The sequence below is a fragment of the Terrapene carolina genome, unplaced genomic scaffold, assembly GCF_002925995.2.
Source record: "Terrapene carolina triunguis isolate 2854851 unplaced genomic scaffold, T_m_triunguis-2.0 Scaffold69, whole genome shotgun sequence".
Classification (NCBI taxonomy): domain Eukaryota; kingdom Metazoa; phylum Chordata; order Testudines; family Emydidae; genus Terrapene; species Terrapene triunguis.
The window spans coordinates 1034738-1051663 of record NW_020664420.1 but is presented as its reverse complement, the minus strand read 5'-3'; the positions used below and the strand labels follow the sequence as shown (position 1 = coordinate 1051663).

General features: G+C 42.0%; 1 protein-coding gene across 50 annotated transcripts in view; it reads left to right on the top strand.

The window, feature by feature from the left end:
• Positions 1-16926, top strand: part of CELF4 (CUGBP Elav-like family member 4) — an 833225-nt gene that overhangs the window by 95992 nt on the left and 720307 nt on the right. For all 50 annotated transcript variants that reach the window (XM_026649294.1, XM_024196884.2, XM_024196869.2 and 47 more), the window contains exon 2: positions 5890-5972. In XM_026649294.1, coding sequence (XP_026505079.1) covers positions 5890-5972 — 83 coding nt within the window. The remainder of the gene's footprint in view (positions 1-5889; positions 5973-16926) is intronic.

Below are 16926 nucleotides of genomic sequence, written 5' to 3'. Positions count from 1 at the left end.
TTCATTATTATTATTTATTTATATAGAAACATGACAGCTTTAGTTTGTGTGTGTATCACACACACAATTAATTTGTGCAGTTTTCACAAACTGATATAGGACATAAATAGGTTAAATTTGTGACCCTCCCTTTGATATGAAATCCTTGAAGAAGCAGTGCAAACAGCATATGCTTCAGGAGAAATTAATCAGCCTCAAATACAATGATGCATCACAGGAAAAGGTCTGACCCGATAGAAACTGCTTCAGCAAGTCTGCTGGTTAGTCGGCCTCGGTCGGTGCTGCTTTTAAAAGTTCGGTTAATAAGATTTTTCCCTTACCGAGGCTCCAGTTCTGATCTGAGTTAATCTGAAGTAACCCCAGTAAGGTGAAAATGGTTGTTTTGGTTTAATGTGGATGTAACTGAGATCAGAATCAGACCCATAGAATCTCAGGTGTGAGGCAAGATATTATGAACTCAGCTACACCAGCGTGTCTTCGGAGTAATGGCGCTGACTTCTATGCGGCTTCTCCGGATTTACACCGGTGTCACTGAGATCAGAATCTGGTTTATAGTGTCGTGGCTTTCATCTGAGGATCTGAAAGCACCTCCCAGTACCGGTGTATACATGGAAGCACAGAAAGATTAAGGGCCTGAGCCAAAGCCTACTGAAGTCAATGAGTGTCTTTCCACTGGCTGGGAGCCACGCCTTAAGTGACTCGTTCACAGGCACACAGCAAATAAGTAGAAGAGCTGTGACTCAGGGTTGTGTTCTAGCCACTAGGCAGCACTTCCTCATCCAGAAATAAAGGTGTGACAAGCATGTATCTAGCATCAGGTGTATAGTTACAAGCATGTTCTGTATGAGGTTATGTACAGAGATAGAGAAAATCATCTAAGAGGTCATAAAACATACATCAGGCAAAGAAACGGTCTGGAGTTGCTAAGTGCTTGTCCTTTGGTCTAAACAGTGGGCAAAGGAGAGAGGCTGTGCCAGGATACTTGTGGCTCTTTGCCAAAGTAAAGCAAGGAAGGGGAAAAAAGCCCTTAATTACAACTATTAATAGTTGGCCAGTATGCGTCATCTTCATCCCGCAGCTATATCACTGCATTATTACTAGAGGTCCAGATAATGCATAATCCCTGGGGTGGCTGAAGAAGAACAGAGAAAATAGAAAAGAGATCCCTGCCTATATATAGCTAAACACTACTGGCTATGTGAGCAAACTAATTCAGTTCAGTCCGTGGCGAGATGTCAAGCAAAATGGATTTAGATTCTGTGGGCCAGATTCTCATTTCAGTGACACAGGCATAAATCAAGCCTAATTCAGGTGGCGGGGAACTCTGGATTTCCATAGACATCACTCAGATCAGAATCTGTGCCCATGACTATGTTTCACCCCCAATTTGTGCAAATTCTTCAGGGGATTTATTATAGGGTTGGAGTCACTAACACTGCCACTATTATCTACATATATTCCATGCAATTATTATTTTATTGAATTCTCTGGAGGTAAAATTAAAATAGAGCTTTTCTTTTTCCATCTCCACTTCTGTTTTTGTTTCCCCTTCTCTTTAACAACCCAGTCTCCCAGGAGAACACTTGATACATCCTCATGGTTCCCAGAGACTGCAGTTCAATAGGCTGAGAGTTAATTAACATCTGGGAGCTTCCAGATGTTTATGTACTGTCCCAAAGAGCTGGCCATTGGTAGCAAATGAACAGCCAGAAAAAAGATGATCCAAACAGAGCATCCTTCAGATAATTAATATCTGCCTGGAAAATTCAGCGTGGTCCAGAGAAACTAAATTCAAATTAGGAATAACTAAGAAAAAACCCTTCATTATCAACAAATAGTCAATTTTTTTTCAGACCCAGATATAATTCTTATGCACTGTAGTTGTGTATTCTCATTGTCACCCATACAGTTGTGGGGGAGGCATAGCTCAGTGGTTTGAGCATTGGCCTGCTAAACCCAGCGTTGTGAGTTCAATCCTTCAGGGGGCCACTTAGGAGTCTGGGGCAAAATCAGTACTTGGTCCTGCTAGTGAAGGAGGGGGGCTGGCCTCAATGACTTTTCAAGGTCCCTTCCAGTTCTAGGAGATAGGATATCTTCATTTATTTATTTATTTTAGCTGACCGAAAAAGGCACAGCCTTCAGCCTACCTTTGTTTATAAGATGTGCTTCAAAAATACCATTAAGTGAGGATGCTGGATGGCTCAAGTGATGTGTTATAGGGTATGAAGCCTTTATCTATAAGTCAGGTACACGTCCAGCCCAGGTTGCTGAAGGCAAGTTGTTCTGTGAAGTGAGTTATTGAGTAGAGTGGCTCCAGAACTTTTCATCAAAATGATTTTTCAGCAGAATGTAGTTTCTGCAAAATTGAAATTTTCCTATGGAAAATTTTGTTTTTTTGTCTTTTCTTCAATTTTTCTGTCTGGAAAATGTTTAGGTTCAGAAACATTTGTTGAACTGAACCTTAATGTTTCATTTTGAATCAGTTCAACATTAGACCACACCTGCCTATGTTTCCACAACATTTCATAAGTGTTTGAATATCTAATGCTCCCATTGTCGCCTATGGGCTGTACTCTTTGGCCAGACTACATTTCCCATGATGCACCACACTTTCTCTTCTGACCAAGCTGCGTAATATATCATATTATTCACATGACTGTGAGTGCGTTGTGGGAGACGTAGTCTGGCCAGGAAGCACAACCTATAGGAGAGAATGGTGGTAAGAGACACCAGAACTGCAACTCCCCTGAGGCGACATAGTGCCATTGGTAGATGTCGTGTGATGTCGACCTGATTGTTCTGACATTTCTGGTTTGACATTTTTCATAGCTTTTAATTCCATGAAAATATATATATATATTGATATTTCATCCCAATTTGGGATGAAAACAAACGTTGATATGTCAAAATTACCTCCAAGAGGGAAATTCCTTTTTTGCTCATCTCTACTTTTGAATCTTAGTCTAGATCCTTAACACATTTAAAAAATGTCCTCACAATTGGCATTGATTTAGAAGCCCAGGCCTACAGACAGCCATGGGGTGACTCCTTCAACTTCGAGTCAGGTTTGTGGCACATTGGCAACCAGTATGGGGAAGTTTGCATTGCTGCGGCCTGCTCTCTTTCATTGTTTGGTGGAAATAGGAGAACCCTCTCTGGTGCTGTTAATCTGGCAACACTAAATTCACTTAAATATTTGTTTCTGAAAAAGGTACCACTGAGGCTGTGCCATCAATTTCCCTAATGAGAGGCTGTCGACATAAATTATAACTCTCAGGCACGCTGCGTATTATGGAGCGTGCTGAAAAGTTACTTCAACAAAAGTCCTTTTTTTGTTTTGCCTGAAACATTTGTTCCCTTTCTTCCCTGGTGCCGCGCCACGTGCAAGTCACTGATTAAATTTCCTCCTTCCATTTCAAAATCTTTATGCCCTGAGTGCCTTGTTTGGGGAGCCGGTGACATTTTGATGCCCTCTGTTATATACAGCGTACCTGGGAGTTCTTTGCAATTCCAGCGCAGGCACATACAGCTGTGGAAGGGATTTCATTTTGGTTGCTTCCTCCTGATAACTCATCACAGCCTGGCTGGATCTCTGAAGGAAACGCTGCTTTTATAATGAAAGGAGGGGCTTTCTGCCTGAGATATCTGAATTATGGTCACAGTGTGGCCAGCATTGCAGGGCTTCATTATTCTAAGCTGTCGTCATGGCCATCACAATAAGAGGAAATATATAACTACCATTAGGGGAGCTTTACAGTATATAGTTTATCTCTATAACAGTGTGCTATCATGTGCCTAATTAGACTGTATCAACTGGTCCAGGTCTGCTACCAAAGGGAGATTTTCTTATTGTGTCTGGTCAGAGAGCTCTCTGCTTATGATTTATCACTGAAATTAAATTTAGGCATTGTTTCCCATTTGATTATCAAGCTACAAGCGACTTTTAAAAACCCTTTTCAATCCATTACCCCCCACTTCCCTCCCACTGTCCCCACTCCTCCCCATGCAAAAATAAATAAAATTACACACACACACACAGAGCCACTGAAAGTTGAAAGAAGAATTGAATGGTACCAATTAGAGAGAATAAAATCATTGCTGCTCAGAGCTGCTCCTGTCTCCTTTGCTTACCCCACTGTTGATTTGCTTCTGACGTGCACAATCACTGATGCATGATACATGTGAACAGTTGGAATATACTAAAAGGAGCCATCCCCACACACACAGACATTAGATCAGATGATCCAGCCAGTCTTTTCCATCTCTGATTCTAATGATCATCCAGTTTGTGGGAGGTAGTGGGGTGAGTCCTTCAAGAAAATATTTAGGAAAGTACCTTTTAACTTATTCCATCCTCTAACCCAGTGGTTCTCAACCCGTGACCCATGGGATGCTTGCAGCCAATCAGCACACAGCTGCAGCCCATGTGACATCCTCAGGGTCAGATAGGTAGTATTGAATGCGGCACACATAATATATCATGGGTCACATATGCAGCCCGCAATGGTAAGTAGGTTGAGAGCCTCTGCTCTAACGTATTCTATTTAGAACTTCTTAAAAGAGAGAAGTGACCTATTTTATTTCGTCTGTGTTAGCACCTAAGGACCCCAGTCAAAGATCAGGGCCCCGTTGTGTTAACACCACACAAATAATACAAAGGCAATTTGTGTCCTGGAGAGCTCACAATCTAAGATTTAAACAAAGTGCGACAGGTGAATAAACAAAGAAAGAGGAGCTGGTGGGTCTATGTGTACTTACTCCTTCCTCAGCACAGGGGGATAGACAAAATGATCTCTGTAGGGTCCTTCCAGGCCTATATTTATGTGATTCTAAGGCAAGGTAATGAAACACAAATAGACAGTTGAGGAGACTTCCCTTTCCTTCTTCCCAGCTTCGGAAGAAGCTCACGGTTTGATGAACAAACCATCTAAAACTTGACTGGTCAGATATCTCCAGTCAAAGAAGCTGTGGGGGGGGAGACAGGTTGTAGTTGTTTTGTAGTAACTTGCTGGGAAAGTGTCCTGTGCAGAACAAGCAGTTCTTGTGCCACAGTGACTGGCAGCCTTTCTGTGTACTCCAGTAAGGGGGACTAATCAGGTCACATCACATGCACAACTAGGATATGGCCTGTTGCGTAATGAGGTTTTTTACTTTCCTTTACCATTCTACCATGGCAGGCAATGGCCCCTGCAGTTGATAGGCTGTCCCGCTAGATGGACCAGTGATCTGGTGACTGTGGCAGCTCTGAATTTCTAATGTGATATGACGTTTGGATTGTTCATCTGGGCCTCCGTGTGATTTCCTTCATGTGCCTGGCTTTGAGCAGGCAGGGAGTGCAAGGTGGTTATTCTCCAGTGTGAACGCAAACGGGGTGCTCCTCGGGGATGGGAGTCAGGTTAAGTGTTATGTGTCATCCTCTGCAGTTGGAAATCCCAAGTCCTTGTGTGCCCCTTACTCTGGGTGCATGGTACAAAAGGGGAGCACGTGGATTTAATCATGGTCCTCAGTGTGCTGAGGAGATCTTGGTTCCACACTCCACTGCTGCAATTTGGTAGGAATAAAATGTCAGTCCCATATCAACAGCCTCATTAATGCGGGAGTGGGTTCCTCTCTGCTCCCCATCCTGCTCTGCGCTTTTTACCCAGCACTGATAAATGCAGTGAGGCGGAATCACCCACCAATGAGCACACGCTGGACACGGTTTCCTGTTATCATGAGAGCCTGGGGAAAAGGATTCATTCTATTCTTGGGAGAGTATCCCACCAGGCAAAGGGAGTCTGCAGCTCCCTCGCTGGAAAAAGAAGAAGCTTAGCATTGTTCTGCATCCTGCTCCTAAGCTGAGCCGCACCAAAGCTCTGTACTTAACGTAGGGTTGTCTTTCATTTGCAGGCTGTGCCTTCCTAACATACTGCGAAAGGGAGTCTGCCCTGAAGGCCCAGAGCGCGCTGCATGAACAGAAGACACTGCCAGGGGTGAGTCCAGATTGCTGTTTTCATCTGCACTGGGTTGTATATTACATTCCCATTTGGGGGTAGGATGATTAATGACTGTTGTTGCTCGGATGAGTCCATATTTGCATCAGGCTAATAAAATCAAGATGCCACAATCCAGCGTAGACGTTTCCAGACATACCAAACCCCAGCTTGTTGTTATATCCAGAAGCCCGCAATGGAATATAACCCATTTGGGGCTGGATTCTGCCACCCTTTGAGAAAGCAGCTTTAGGGCTGAGCCTTCTGATTGGTGCATGGACGTGTGTATGAGGTAACACCTCCACTTCCCCCCCCCCCCCCAACAAAGCAAGGCATGACGGCAAAAAGAAACGGATTGAATTATTGAGTTATCACAGACTGAAAACATATTCCCGATGACAAAGTGGTTTGACTCAATTGCTTTAGTATTCAAGCAGCTGTAGCAGATTGGAAAGGCAGTGAGACAAGGAGAAAAAAGAGAGAGAGAGAGAGAAGAGAAGAACATGAGATAATGAGGAAAATTATTCACATGAGCAAGATCTGAGGTTCAGACAACACAAGCAGAACTAAAAATAGAAACATCACTCTGAGGGGAAGACCTGCCCCACAGGGACGGATTGAGACAGGTCCTTGGGTTTCTCAGGCCAGTGGTAAGGGTGGGCGGTGGGAGACATGGGTGTAGTTGGTGTACAGGGACAGGGAGCAACACAGTGCAGATCTGATTGCAGCTGGAGGGAGCATCTCTGCCTGCTCTGTCTCATGTGGATAAAGGATCAAGGACTCAGAAGGAAGAGAGAGATGCGTCCATAAAGGTTAGGGGGCAAAGGGTATGTGTGGAATGAAAAGGCTGTGAGGAAAGGTTTGCCCATAAGTCTATACACTCAGAGTTTTGAACAAGGCCCTGCATGACTTTAATCTACCCCGTATGCAAGTTGGGAGTTACTATCACTATACTCAAGTTACTCTCAACTGCTGAGAAATTGTTGCGTCTCCTGATATTTCCATGGTCCTGTATCAGTCTCTGCTTACTTATCTTTTCATCCCCTTAAGATGCCTACGCACTTACACATTTGGTGCGATCTTTGTCATAAAGGGCATGCTTTGTGTGTGTGCGTTGTTCACCAAGAATACCTTCATACCGGGTGACCGTTCCATCAAACTAATTCTTCTCAAAAATATGAGTGGCTCTGGTTGCATTGTTGCTACTAAGGGGTGATTCCTTCCTGTTTATTTTTTTTTTTTTAAATCCATGCCCTCTCTGTGCCTGGGCTGCCAACTAAAGAGTGTGTGCGCACACACTAACAAAAGGCAGATACTTAGCATAGGGATGTTTCAAATAACAGCTTCTTAGTTTATATTTTATTGAGCGTGTTGTAGAGGCATACACCTGTGAAAACACAAGGATCAAGATTTTCAAACCCGAATGCATAATTAAGTGGCTAAATTGGGGTCCTGATTCTCAAAAATGTTATTTACTTAGTGGAGCCATTCACTAGGAGTTGGTGGACACTCAGGAATTGAAACGCAGGCTACTTTACTCAGGCCCAGAGCTCATATCATTCCCATGAGGTCAAAGTCATGTCTCAGTGAGTCTGGTGTAAAACTGGAATAATTCTACTGAAGTCCATGAGAATTGCTGGGTGCTCAGCGCTTTTGAAAATCAGGTAAAAAATTATTTTCCTAAATATGGAGTTTGAGAGCCTTATTTTAGACACCCAGCTTTGTAGTGGCCAAGGTATGTGTCTGTATGTTTCCATAAACAACAAAGCTCTGAGGGTGAAATCCTGGCCCCAATGAAGTAAATGGCAAAGCTTGTGTTGACTGCAACAGGGGTAGGAGTTTACCCTTAAGGTTTTATATCTGATACTGTGAGGGTCTGAGTACCTCTAACTTTTATCAGTTCAAATTCTGACCTCATTTGCAATGCTCTAAACCCAGACTAACTACATTGACTTCAGAAGAGTTATTCATGTTTAACACCGTCTGTAACAGCGAGCAGAATCTGACCCAGAGGGCAATGATGAAGGCTCTGTGCTGAAATAAGTGACCAGAATTTCAAATATACTGAGCCACCCCCCTTTGGCTTCAATGCAAATTATTCCTCTCAGGATCAAGCCCTTCTTTCTCCCACCTGACCTGGCTGCAGACACCTTTCCATCAAGTTCCCGAACTCATCTTCTAGATGATGTTTCTCTAGTTTGTTTCAGGGAACCAGCCTTTTTGATAAGCTCTCATGCCTGGATATTGTTTTATGGCTCCTATGCAAGTAGCAGGGGAGTATTTATGACATACCTAACTGTGCTTGATGACATTCACTGGCAATATCAAGCATAGTTCATCACCATAAAATAAGAAGCACCCCTTAGGTCAAGGGTCTAAGTCCTCTCTCACATGAGTTCTCAAACAATACATATATAACACATCCCCTTCACCTGCTAGTTTTTGTGACACAAACAATACGACTGAGGAAGCATGAAAATAATTAACAAGCCAGGTATAGAAAGGGGAAAGTAATACATACAGTAGATCACTGAATCGAAGCTTCCCCCCCCCAGTAAATTATACAGTACTTGCCCTTGTATTACTACTGCATGCATATTTGCTATTATAAAACACAGAACTGAGTCATTTGTAATAATATGCACATAAATGCAAATGTATGGAAATGATGAGGCACCAGTATTTTGTGCATAGATCCAAGCTTCTGCCTCTCAGCTATGTATCACTGTGTTTTTAGTGGAGTGGTTACATGCACATATTTTACAGTAATTACTTTCTGGATGTGCTTTGTAAGATGACAGAAATATGTTTCACATATTTTCTTGTTATATGTGAGATATAAAGTCATCTTGTGGAATAATCAAAACACTTCTAAGCAGGTGTGTGTTGATTAATAAAGTCTTTATGGTACTTTTTTTAGGGGAGAATTGTGATAAATATTTTGCAGGAAGTAGAACGTAATGTAAAATATCAAATTGCTTGTTGAATCTTCTTCAGCCGACTGCTTGGGACAGTTTGAAAGTGTCTCCTGCCTAAAACCAAAGGACTGGGTATGCGTGCGTGTGTGCGCTAGAACACTATTGTGAGTGCCAGGCGATTCAAATTCTAACATTTACTTGTGATTGTTTATTTTACATATAATAGAATAGCTGGATGATGAAGTATATTAGTTCTTTAATAATTTATAGAAATGCTTTGATGTTGCAGTAATTACATTAAAGGTCACATATCAAAGGTAATTTGGGTGAGCAGCTGTGATGGTTTCTCAGAAGCAATCAATATTGCTGTCCGTGGTGCTGATTTCACCAAGGGGACTGCCAGATTAAAGGAGGCTTATTACCAGCCAGACAGACACAAGGGAAATCAAGAACAGATTGGAGAGATGCACTATTCTCTTTCCCCACCTATAATTAACACTGTTCACCATAATCTGTGCTAATCCTTCATGCTGGGAAAACCACTGGCATTTTTAGACATCTCAAAGGCAAATTAGGCAAGGTGGAGTGTTTTAATGGGAGGGGGATGGGAGAGAGTACAAAAAAAAGTAAAAGTTGATTCCCCTTTGGGAATTCTGAGCCTGGTAAATCTCCGCATGATGAAAGTGCAATATCAGAAATGCAGTCCATAATCTAGGAGAAAGCAAAAATATGACCCCAACAATGATAGTGCAGAGGACATGAGAATTATGTGCCTGCCCATTCAGTTTAATATTATCTATTGGCCCCACAAAGCTCCATAGGAAATGAAATCAGGGAAATAAAATTGTTTTAAGTGTAGTCATTTTGATTACAAATTATAATGAAGCCAACTTTTTCCCCCTTTCTTTCTTTCTGAGGCTAACGTCAGAGGATAATGCTGAGAAATGTAATTAGGCTATCAAGATCGACTTTTATTTATGACACAAATAAACTGAGCTCATGTATGATAAGCACAGTCGCAATTTTCTCTGTTTCTTTGTGGTCTCTCAGACACAGGGACTGAATGGGCTGTTGGTTGTAGGGTGCTGCTTGTTTTGTATAAAATCAGAACTCACCAGCAAGGATCCAAAAAATAAATATTAAAATGAGTAGCTGGCAAACTGTTAACCTCTGAAATTTTAGGTGCCTTTCCAGACTTTGAAATCCATCAAAAATTATTTTGTCTTCTTATTGAGAGGGGGGAAATAGTACTACAGCTGTATTATATTTCTCAGCAAGCTACAGAATTACTATTTTGCTAGTGGCACCCAATATCTCTTATGCTGCCTAAACCAACATATGTCATTCTGTATTCCATCTAATTGAGTGTTTCTGTAAAAGAAAAGGAGTATAAATATGTGTTGCCATAATATCAGGAAACAGGAGGGATGTCTAGGTGCTCTGAAGCGCCTTTAAAATTGGAAGGAAACAACAGCTATTGAATCCATAGGCATGGTTCCTGTTTCATGATTTCCTGAAATTCTCATGCGTGTTACCAATCATGCCTTGATGAAATGCATGTGCATGTTACCAATCACGGCTCAGTGAATTTCATCATGTATAAGGAGTGAAATTCAGCCCTTCGTTACTGAAATCCTCACAACAGGGCTTACGTGAGACTCAAGTGGTGCATAGATCTCACAAAGGGCCCTGTGCACAGGGCATGAATTTCACCCAGTCTAGTAGGCTCTGCTGTAATTTTACAATATTAATTCACTTTCTAATGCTTCAGTGGGTTTCCTAGAAGCTTATTAGGAAACCATGAAGTCACATGTTGCCCTGCATACTGCGTTAGGCCAAAAGCTGGATTTAGATCCCCCCCTGAAAAGTTTTCACTACCAATGTAAATTGTAATTTGGTCAGCAGTGGCAGGCTGGAAGGATTCCATTGATTAAAGTAGCCCTCTGAACATACAAGCTGCTCAGCATGCCCTTTAGATTTTGAAAGAAAACAAATTTAATTGTTCCCCTGGGAGAAACATGCCTGTTTCCAAAGTTAAAAAATGAAGATGAAAAGGAGCAAAAACAGATTTGAGGGAAGAGACTTGCAAACACTGAGCCTGTAGAAATTCTCCTTGAAATCTCTGGGCATCCACGTCACAGCTAAAAAAGATTCTTCCCCTCCCTCCCCAGGCTGATCAGAAGGTCAAAGGCTTTTTGGATCTTACTTCAGGGAAAGGAGAGGTGTGGGGGGAGTAAAGCCACTTTCCATTTACTAAAAACCCCTGTAGTTTGGCAGTGCTGTGCTATTCACCAGATGAGATGAAACACCTGGGTCCTATCTGCTTTGTAAACATTAAAGTTCCATTTCACTAGTTAAAGATTGGCTTCTGTAGCCCCATTCCCGCAACCACAGGAATACAAAGTAAACTCACTCTCTATGTTCCAGTCCAGAGAGCTTTGGAGGAAAAGGCTACAGTGTAAGCGTTGTGTCAGAACCAGTGTGTTTGTGTGCTGCCATCTCGCCTCAGACCTGCACACTCATTGCATCTGTGGCTTCCCAATAGCTCCCTTTTAGATTTGCAAAATTCGAGCAATGAGATCTTGCTGGTCTTTGAGCTTTAGAGGAAATTAATATATACATGAATATATAACAATGTATATATATTGTTATATATATTATACACACATATACAATTTATATATATTATATATATATTATACACACACATATATCTACATGAAAATTAAAATTAAATCCAAAGATTGTATTATCTCTCTCTTTTTTTTTTTTATTTGACACCTTTTCATTTGGATCTCAAAGGACAATTGCTGAGCAATTCAACAACAGCCGTTGTTGGACCTTCATTTGCTTTGTGTTACTCAATGACAACTTTTCTCTTTCTGACATGTATGCCATAGGAGGATCAATCTAATTTTATGTACAACTGTAAAGATGAATGATAAGTAGAAAGGATTCAGGCAAGTACAAGCTGAATAAATTATAAAGGGCAAATGATGACAAGGCAGAGGATCCCAGGAGACAGTGATATGATAACAGAAACTAAAGACGAATTCATGATGGATGTAGTTAGCATGTACTGAGGCTGTTAATTCTTCAGGGTAGTTTTACAACTTCTTGTGATTGGAGCAATCAAAGTATTTCATTTTAAAGAGACGCTATACATTTTCACTTGTCTGCTGTGCATATTTGTATGTATGGCCTAATTTATATGCATAACAGTAAACTCCCATAGGCTAGTCAAGCTTACCTCCCATCAAAGGGTCCCTATTCTCCAAACCATAATGCCACTGTTTATGCATAAATAAATAGATAATGTGTAACGATTTGAGGGCAAACCTGGATCTCAGCAAAAACGTTTCCATTTTCTTAGCGGCACAGCAATCAAATCAGCTCGGGGACTCATCCGGTGAGAGGTTGGGTGCCCTCAGCTTCTGTCAAAGCCAGGCCTGGAGATTGAGTTAGGCTCTCAGATCCCTGATTTGTGTGTGTTTGTGTGTCACACACACACACGACTTTAAGATAGGTCATATTTTGGGCTTAAGCTACTTAAAGAGAAGCTGACTCAACATCTAAGGTTGGAAACAAATCTAACCTCTTAGTTGCATTTCATACATGCTCTTATTTTACATCCATTGTTCATTATTATTAAGGGAATTAACATGAAAATTCTTTTTTCACCCTAAAAAATTTTCTCTTCTCCATGAGCTACCTTCACCCTGGCCTATGTTTGAACGCACCGAGGCCTTGATTCTCTCCTCACTTGCACCGGTGTAAATCAGCAGTAATCTGACTGAGAGATCAGTGGAGTTACACGGTGTGGGAAAGAGGGAAATCAGACCTGTATCTGTTGCTGTTAAAATGATGGTGAACCAGAGACCAGGACTTGCAGTGGAGACATAAAGCCTTACTAAGAATTCTACAACCAGGAGGTCTGATCCTGCAAAATGCTGAGCATCCTCAAGACCTGCTGGGCCATATCATGCGGTCCTTACACTTTAATCAGGCAAGCTCCAGTTGAAGATCATGGAAGCTGAGGGCACTTGGTGTCTTGGGGAAGTTGATACGCACCTTTCAGGGTCAGGCCCTTACTAGTTAATGGGCCCATAACCCTAAGGCTTCCAATTGCAATACCCTAGAGTTTTGAGCCATGACTCTTCTGTGGAGGATGCATTTTCCAAGGGAAAACCAGGAGCATCTGTATTAGTAAGCAATCATGCCATCATCTCTCAATAATAAAGAACAAGGGAGGAAAAATGCAGAGAACCTTGGATATTTTTCTCTCCCTGTGTATCTAGACAGATAAGTAATTCTGTGTAGCTGGAGGCATAGAGCCAAAATTGGCAGTCATTATTTTATTCTTAGGGTGAAATTTTCAAAAGCACCTATGTGACTTAGTCCCATTTTCAAAGGTGAAAGTTGGAGTTTCATTGAGACTTAAGTTACTTTTGAAAATGGGATTGAGGTTCCTAAATCACTTACGCCTTTTGAAAATTTTACCCTTAGGGCTTGTCTACACTTTAAATCCTGCAGTGGGTGCGGCTGTAGTGCTCCAGTGAAGGCATTACCTATGTCAACGGGAGTGGTTCTCCCATTGGTATAGGTACTCCCACTTCCCCAACAGGCAGTAGCTAGGTGTATGGGACAATTTTGCCATTGACTTAGCACCATCTACACTGAGGGTTAGGTCAATTTAACTGCATCGCTCGGGAGTGGCTTTTTCACACTCCTGAGCAACATAGTTATACCGACCTAATTTCCTAGTCTAGACCAGGCCTTTGTCTTTACTCTGGCAAAATCCCATTGACGTAAACAGGTTCAGGGGAGTAACCTATTTTGCATTAAACACTCCCCCATCTGAGGCTGCAATTCAGCAAGGTAGTTAAACATGTGACTAGCTTTGAGCATTGGAGCAGTACCTTTGAAGTCAATGGAATTACTCAGGTGCTCAGAGATAGGCATGTGTTTAAATACTTTGCTGAATCGGGGCCTTTTAGCGCTAATAGGTAGTGTAATCTCCCATCATAGTCCTCTGGTTCAGAACAACTTCTAATGTGACTTGGCATAACATGACCTATATAATATCTATACTTAACTTCAGAGGCTCTTTTCTTTTTTTGGCGGGGGGGGGGAGGAGAGGAGGGGAATGACTGGACTTGGATCTGTGCTATCAGTTCAGGCAAGTAGGTATCCGAAGTGACTTTGTTCTGCTGAGTAGCTGCAGTGCAAACCTTAAAGTGGCACTGCATGTACGAGCGGCTGCACTTGGCAGATTCCCAGCAATGTCAAAGCTTTCTGATTAGTTTCTGTAAGTACAAGGACAAAATTAAGCCTAACCTATTTTTCAAAGAAGAAATGTGCCTTTTTCTCTTTAATGGGAACGTGCTTGTATCTTGTTTCCCAAACTTCCTTTCCACCCGCCACTCCCCCCCCCCTTAAAAGTCTTGTCTTATTAATGTATATTTTAAAAAAGCATTTTAGAACTCGGGGGTGAATTGTGTGCGTTGAATTCTGACCTTGGATACACGCTTCAAATCAGCTCCTTGGTGGTATGGGAATGAAGTCAAATTCCTTCCTTGCCCCATTATGCATGGGAAGCTAAACCCCCATGAGCCTTTGCTGCTTCTGTCCGCTTTCCACCACTGCTAATTTGTTCTTCGGCATGCCACCTGAATGGTGGTGGTGCATATTTGTTTCCTGGCCAGGCACTGGCAAAGCGAATTTTGTCCAGCTGTAACGAAGCTCTTCCAAGCTGATGCTCAGGTTGTTGCTTAAACTCTCGTGTTGATGTGCTGGGTTTATTTATCCCTTGTTCTGTGCATGGCTTGATCAACTCTGCTCTGCGGCTATGAAACCATTTCTAGTAAATTGGTGTATTTTAAAACATGTTGGGATCAGCTTCTGATATCCCTTACACTGCACCAGTTTGTCCAATGGAATAATTCCTGACTTACATTAGTATAAGCGAGATTGGACTCCAGTTCATTCTTTGTGCTTTGTTGTTGTTAAAGTAACATTGTTGAGTAACAATAGACCCAAAATTTAGGGTTTAGTGTGTAGTAAAGTATTTCACAAAACTAATATCAGTAGAGTTTTTTAAATGTTAGATTGAAAAAAAAAACCGAACAAAAAGGTCTCAATTATATCATTGTAAAACTAGTGTGAGATCAGAATCAGGGCCATTGATACTTATACGTATATAGACAGACACATCTGTCTATCTAATATTCTCAAACTACTCATCTTTTCTTTTAAGCCCATTCCTAACTATCCCTTCCCCACCTCTCCTCTGTTTGCTATTGAGTTGTCCACTCCAGCCCCTATCCCTGCCAATGATGTCAGTCTTTTTCAACCATTTGTTACATTTCCCTGCATCCCTTTTGCACGTTCTCCCATACTGGCCTTATAGGAGCTCCCCATAAACATCCACAAGGGCCACTTCAGTGTCCTCCTTCACAATTCCTCCTTAATACTCACCTTTGGACACTGGCTAAGCACCTGGCAGTCTGTGACCATTGCTCACCTGGCTAGTCAGCATTGTCACATCCTTTCCATATGCTCTCTTCTCCCCCCATCTGTTTGTTGTATTCACTGGTTGCCTCTTCTCTTATACTTAGATTATAATTTGTCGGGGCAGGGACCATTGTTGCAAGTCTGTGCAATACCTTGCACGGTGATCCATGATTGTGATCCATAGACATTACTGTTAAATAAATAATATATAATGAGATAAATCATATATAATGAGGGAAATTGGAAAGTTCCACCCTGCAATCCAAATCTGAACATCTTCAAAGGGATGTTTCAAATCTGGAGCTTTGGTTTGGGTCCCTCTGTATTTCTGGTATTAAGCTTTAAACCTTTTTCCCGCAGTGCTGTGAACCCAAACACCAGAGACTAGAGCTAATGCCTTCGAAGTGAGTCTGTCCAACCTCATTCCATTGTCCCTGTTGAGTGAAGTGCAACAGTTAAACAGACTCAGATCGGGTATATTTACAATTATTTCAGTTTGGATAATCTAATGTGATGTTCATTATGCAGCTAAGAAATATGGTTTTCAATAGAGGGGGCCTAATTCTGCACTCTGCTTACTTGATGTAAACCCAGAGACATTTCATTGCCTTAAGTCAGATTTACATCGATGTAACTCAGGTCAGAATCAGATAGGCTTATCCTGGCAGTGTCCCTTTAAGATGCCCTGAAAAGCCACCTCCCTTCAGTAGGGCTTGCACTTTAGAGAGTCAGCCAGGGGAACTGGAAGGTCATTTATTTCTTTTCCTGGACCGAGGCTGTGCTGTTGAACATACTCGCTTTGGGGAATCCATGGCTGTTTGAGCATCTCTTTACTCTCCGGCACGGAAAGCCTGACTGACAACTCAAGTTACTCCCTGGGTCTTGGCCTTGCTGCTGATTCTCTGGACAGCATTCCAGTCAGACTCCCTCATTACTAATACCCGTCTTTCCCATTCTTAGCAGCTCAGGGCCACATTCTTGCTCTCAGTGGACACTGGTGTAAACCCAGAATGATCCCAGTGCATTTACACAAGTGCTGCCGAGACTGGAATTTGCCTTTGTGTTTTAAAGTTCCATAGCTTTCATTTTTCTTTTTCTTCCCTTTCTTTGCAATACGTACTCTGTTTCCCTCCTCCCCTCCACAGACCCCCACCGCAACGCGATGTATTGTCGGGCAATCTTCACCAACATAATCACATTTGGGCCCAGTGTTTTTCCTACAGACCCTGGAGTGCCCAGTGCTTAGGCCTCCATTATTAGTTTACACAATAAATGAAGCCCATGAGAAGAGGATAATCAGGGCTCCGAGAAGGCCACCTCACTCGTTATCCGAGGAGGTTATGTTAAGCCTCTGTAGTTATTAATCAAACTTTCCCATGCAGATAGCTGAAGATTAAGAGCCCCATTTATCCTCTTTATTCCTCACTCTTTTGCATTGATGTGCAAACCCTCTTTATTATCGTTACTTTTATTATTATTCATGGCCTGGCCAGTTGGCCACAACTTCTTCTCTGGTGTCGTTT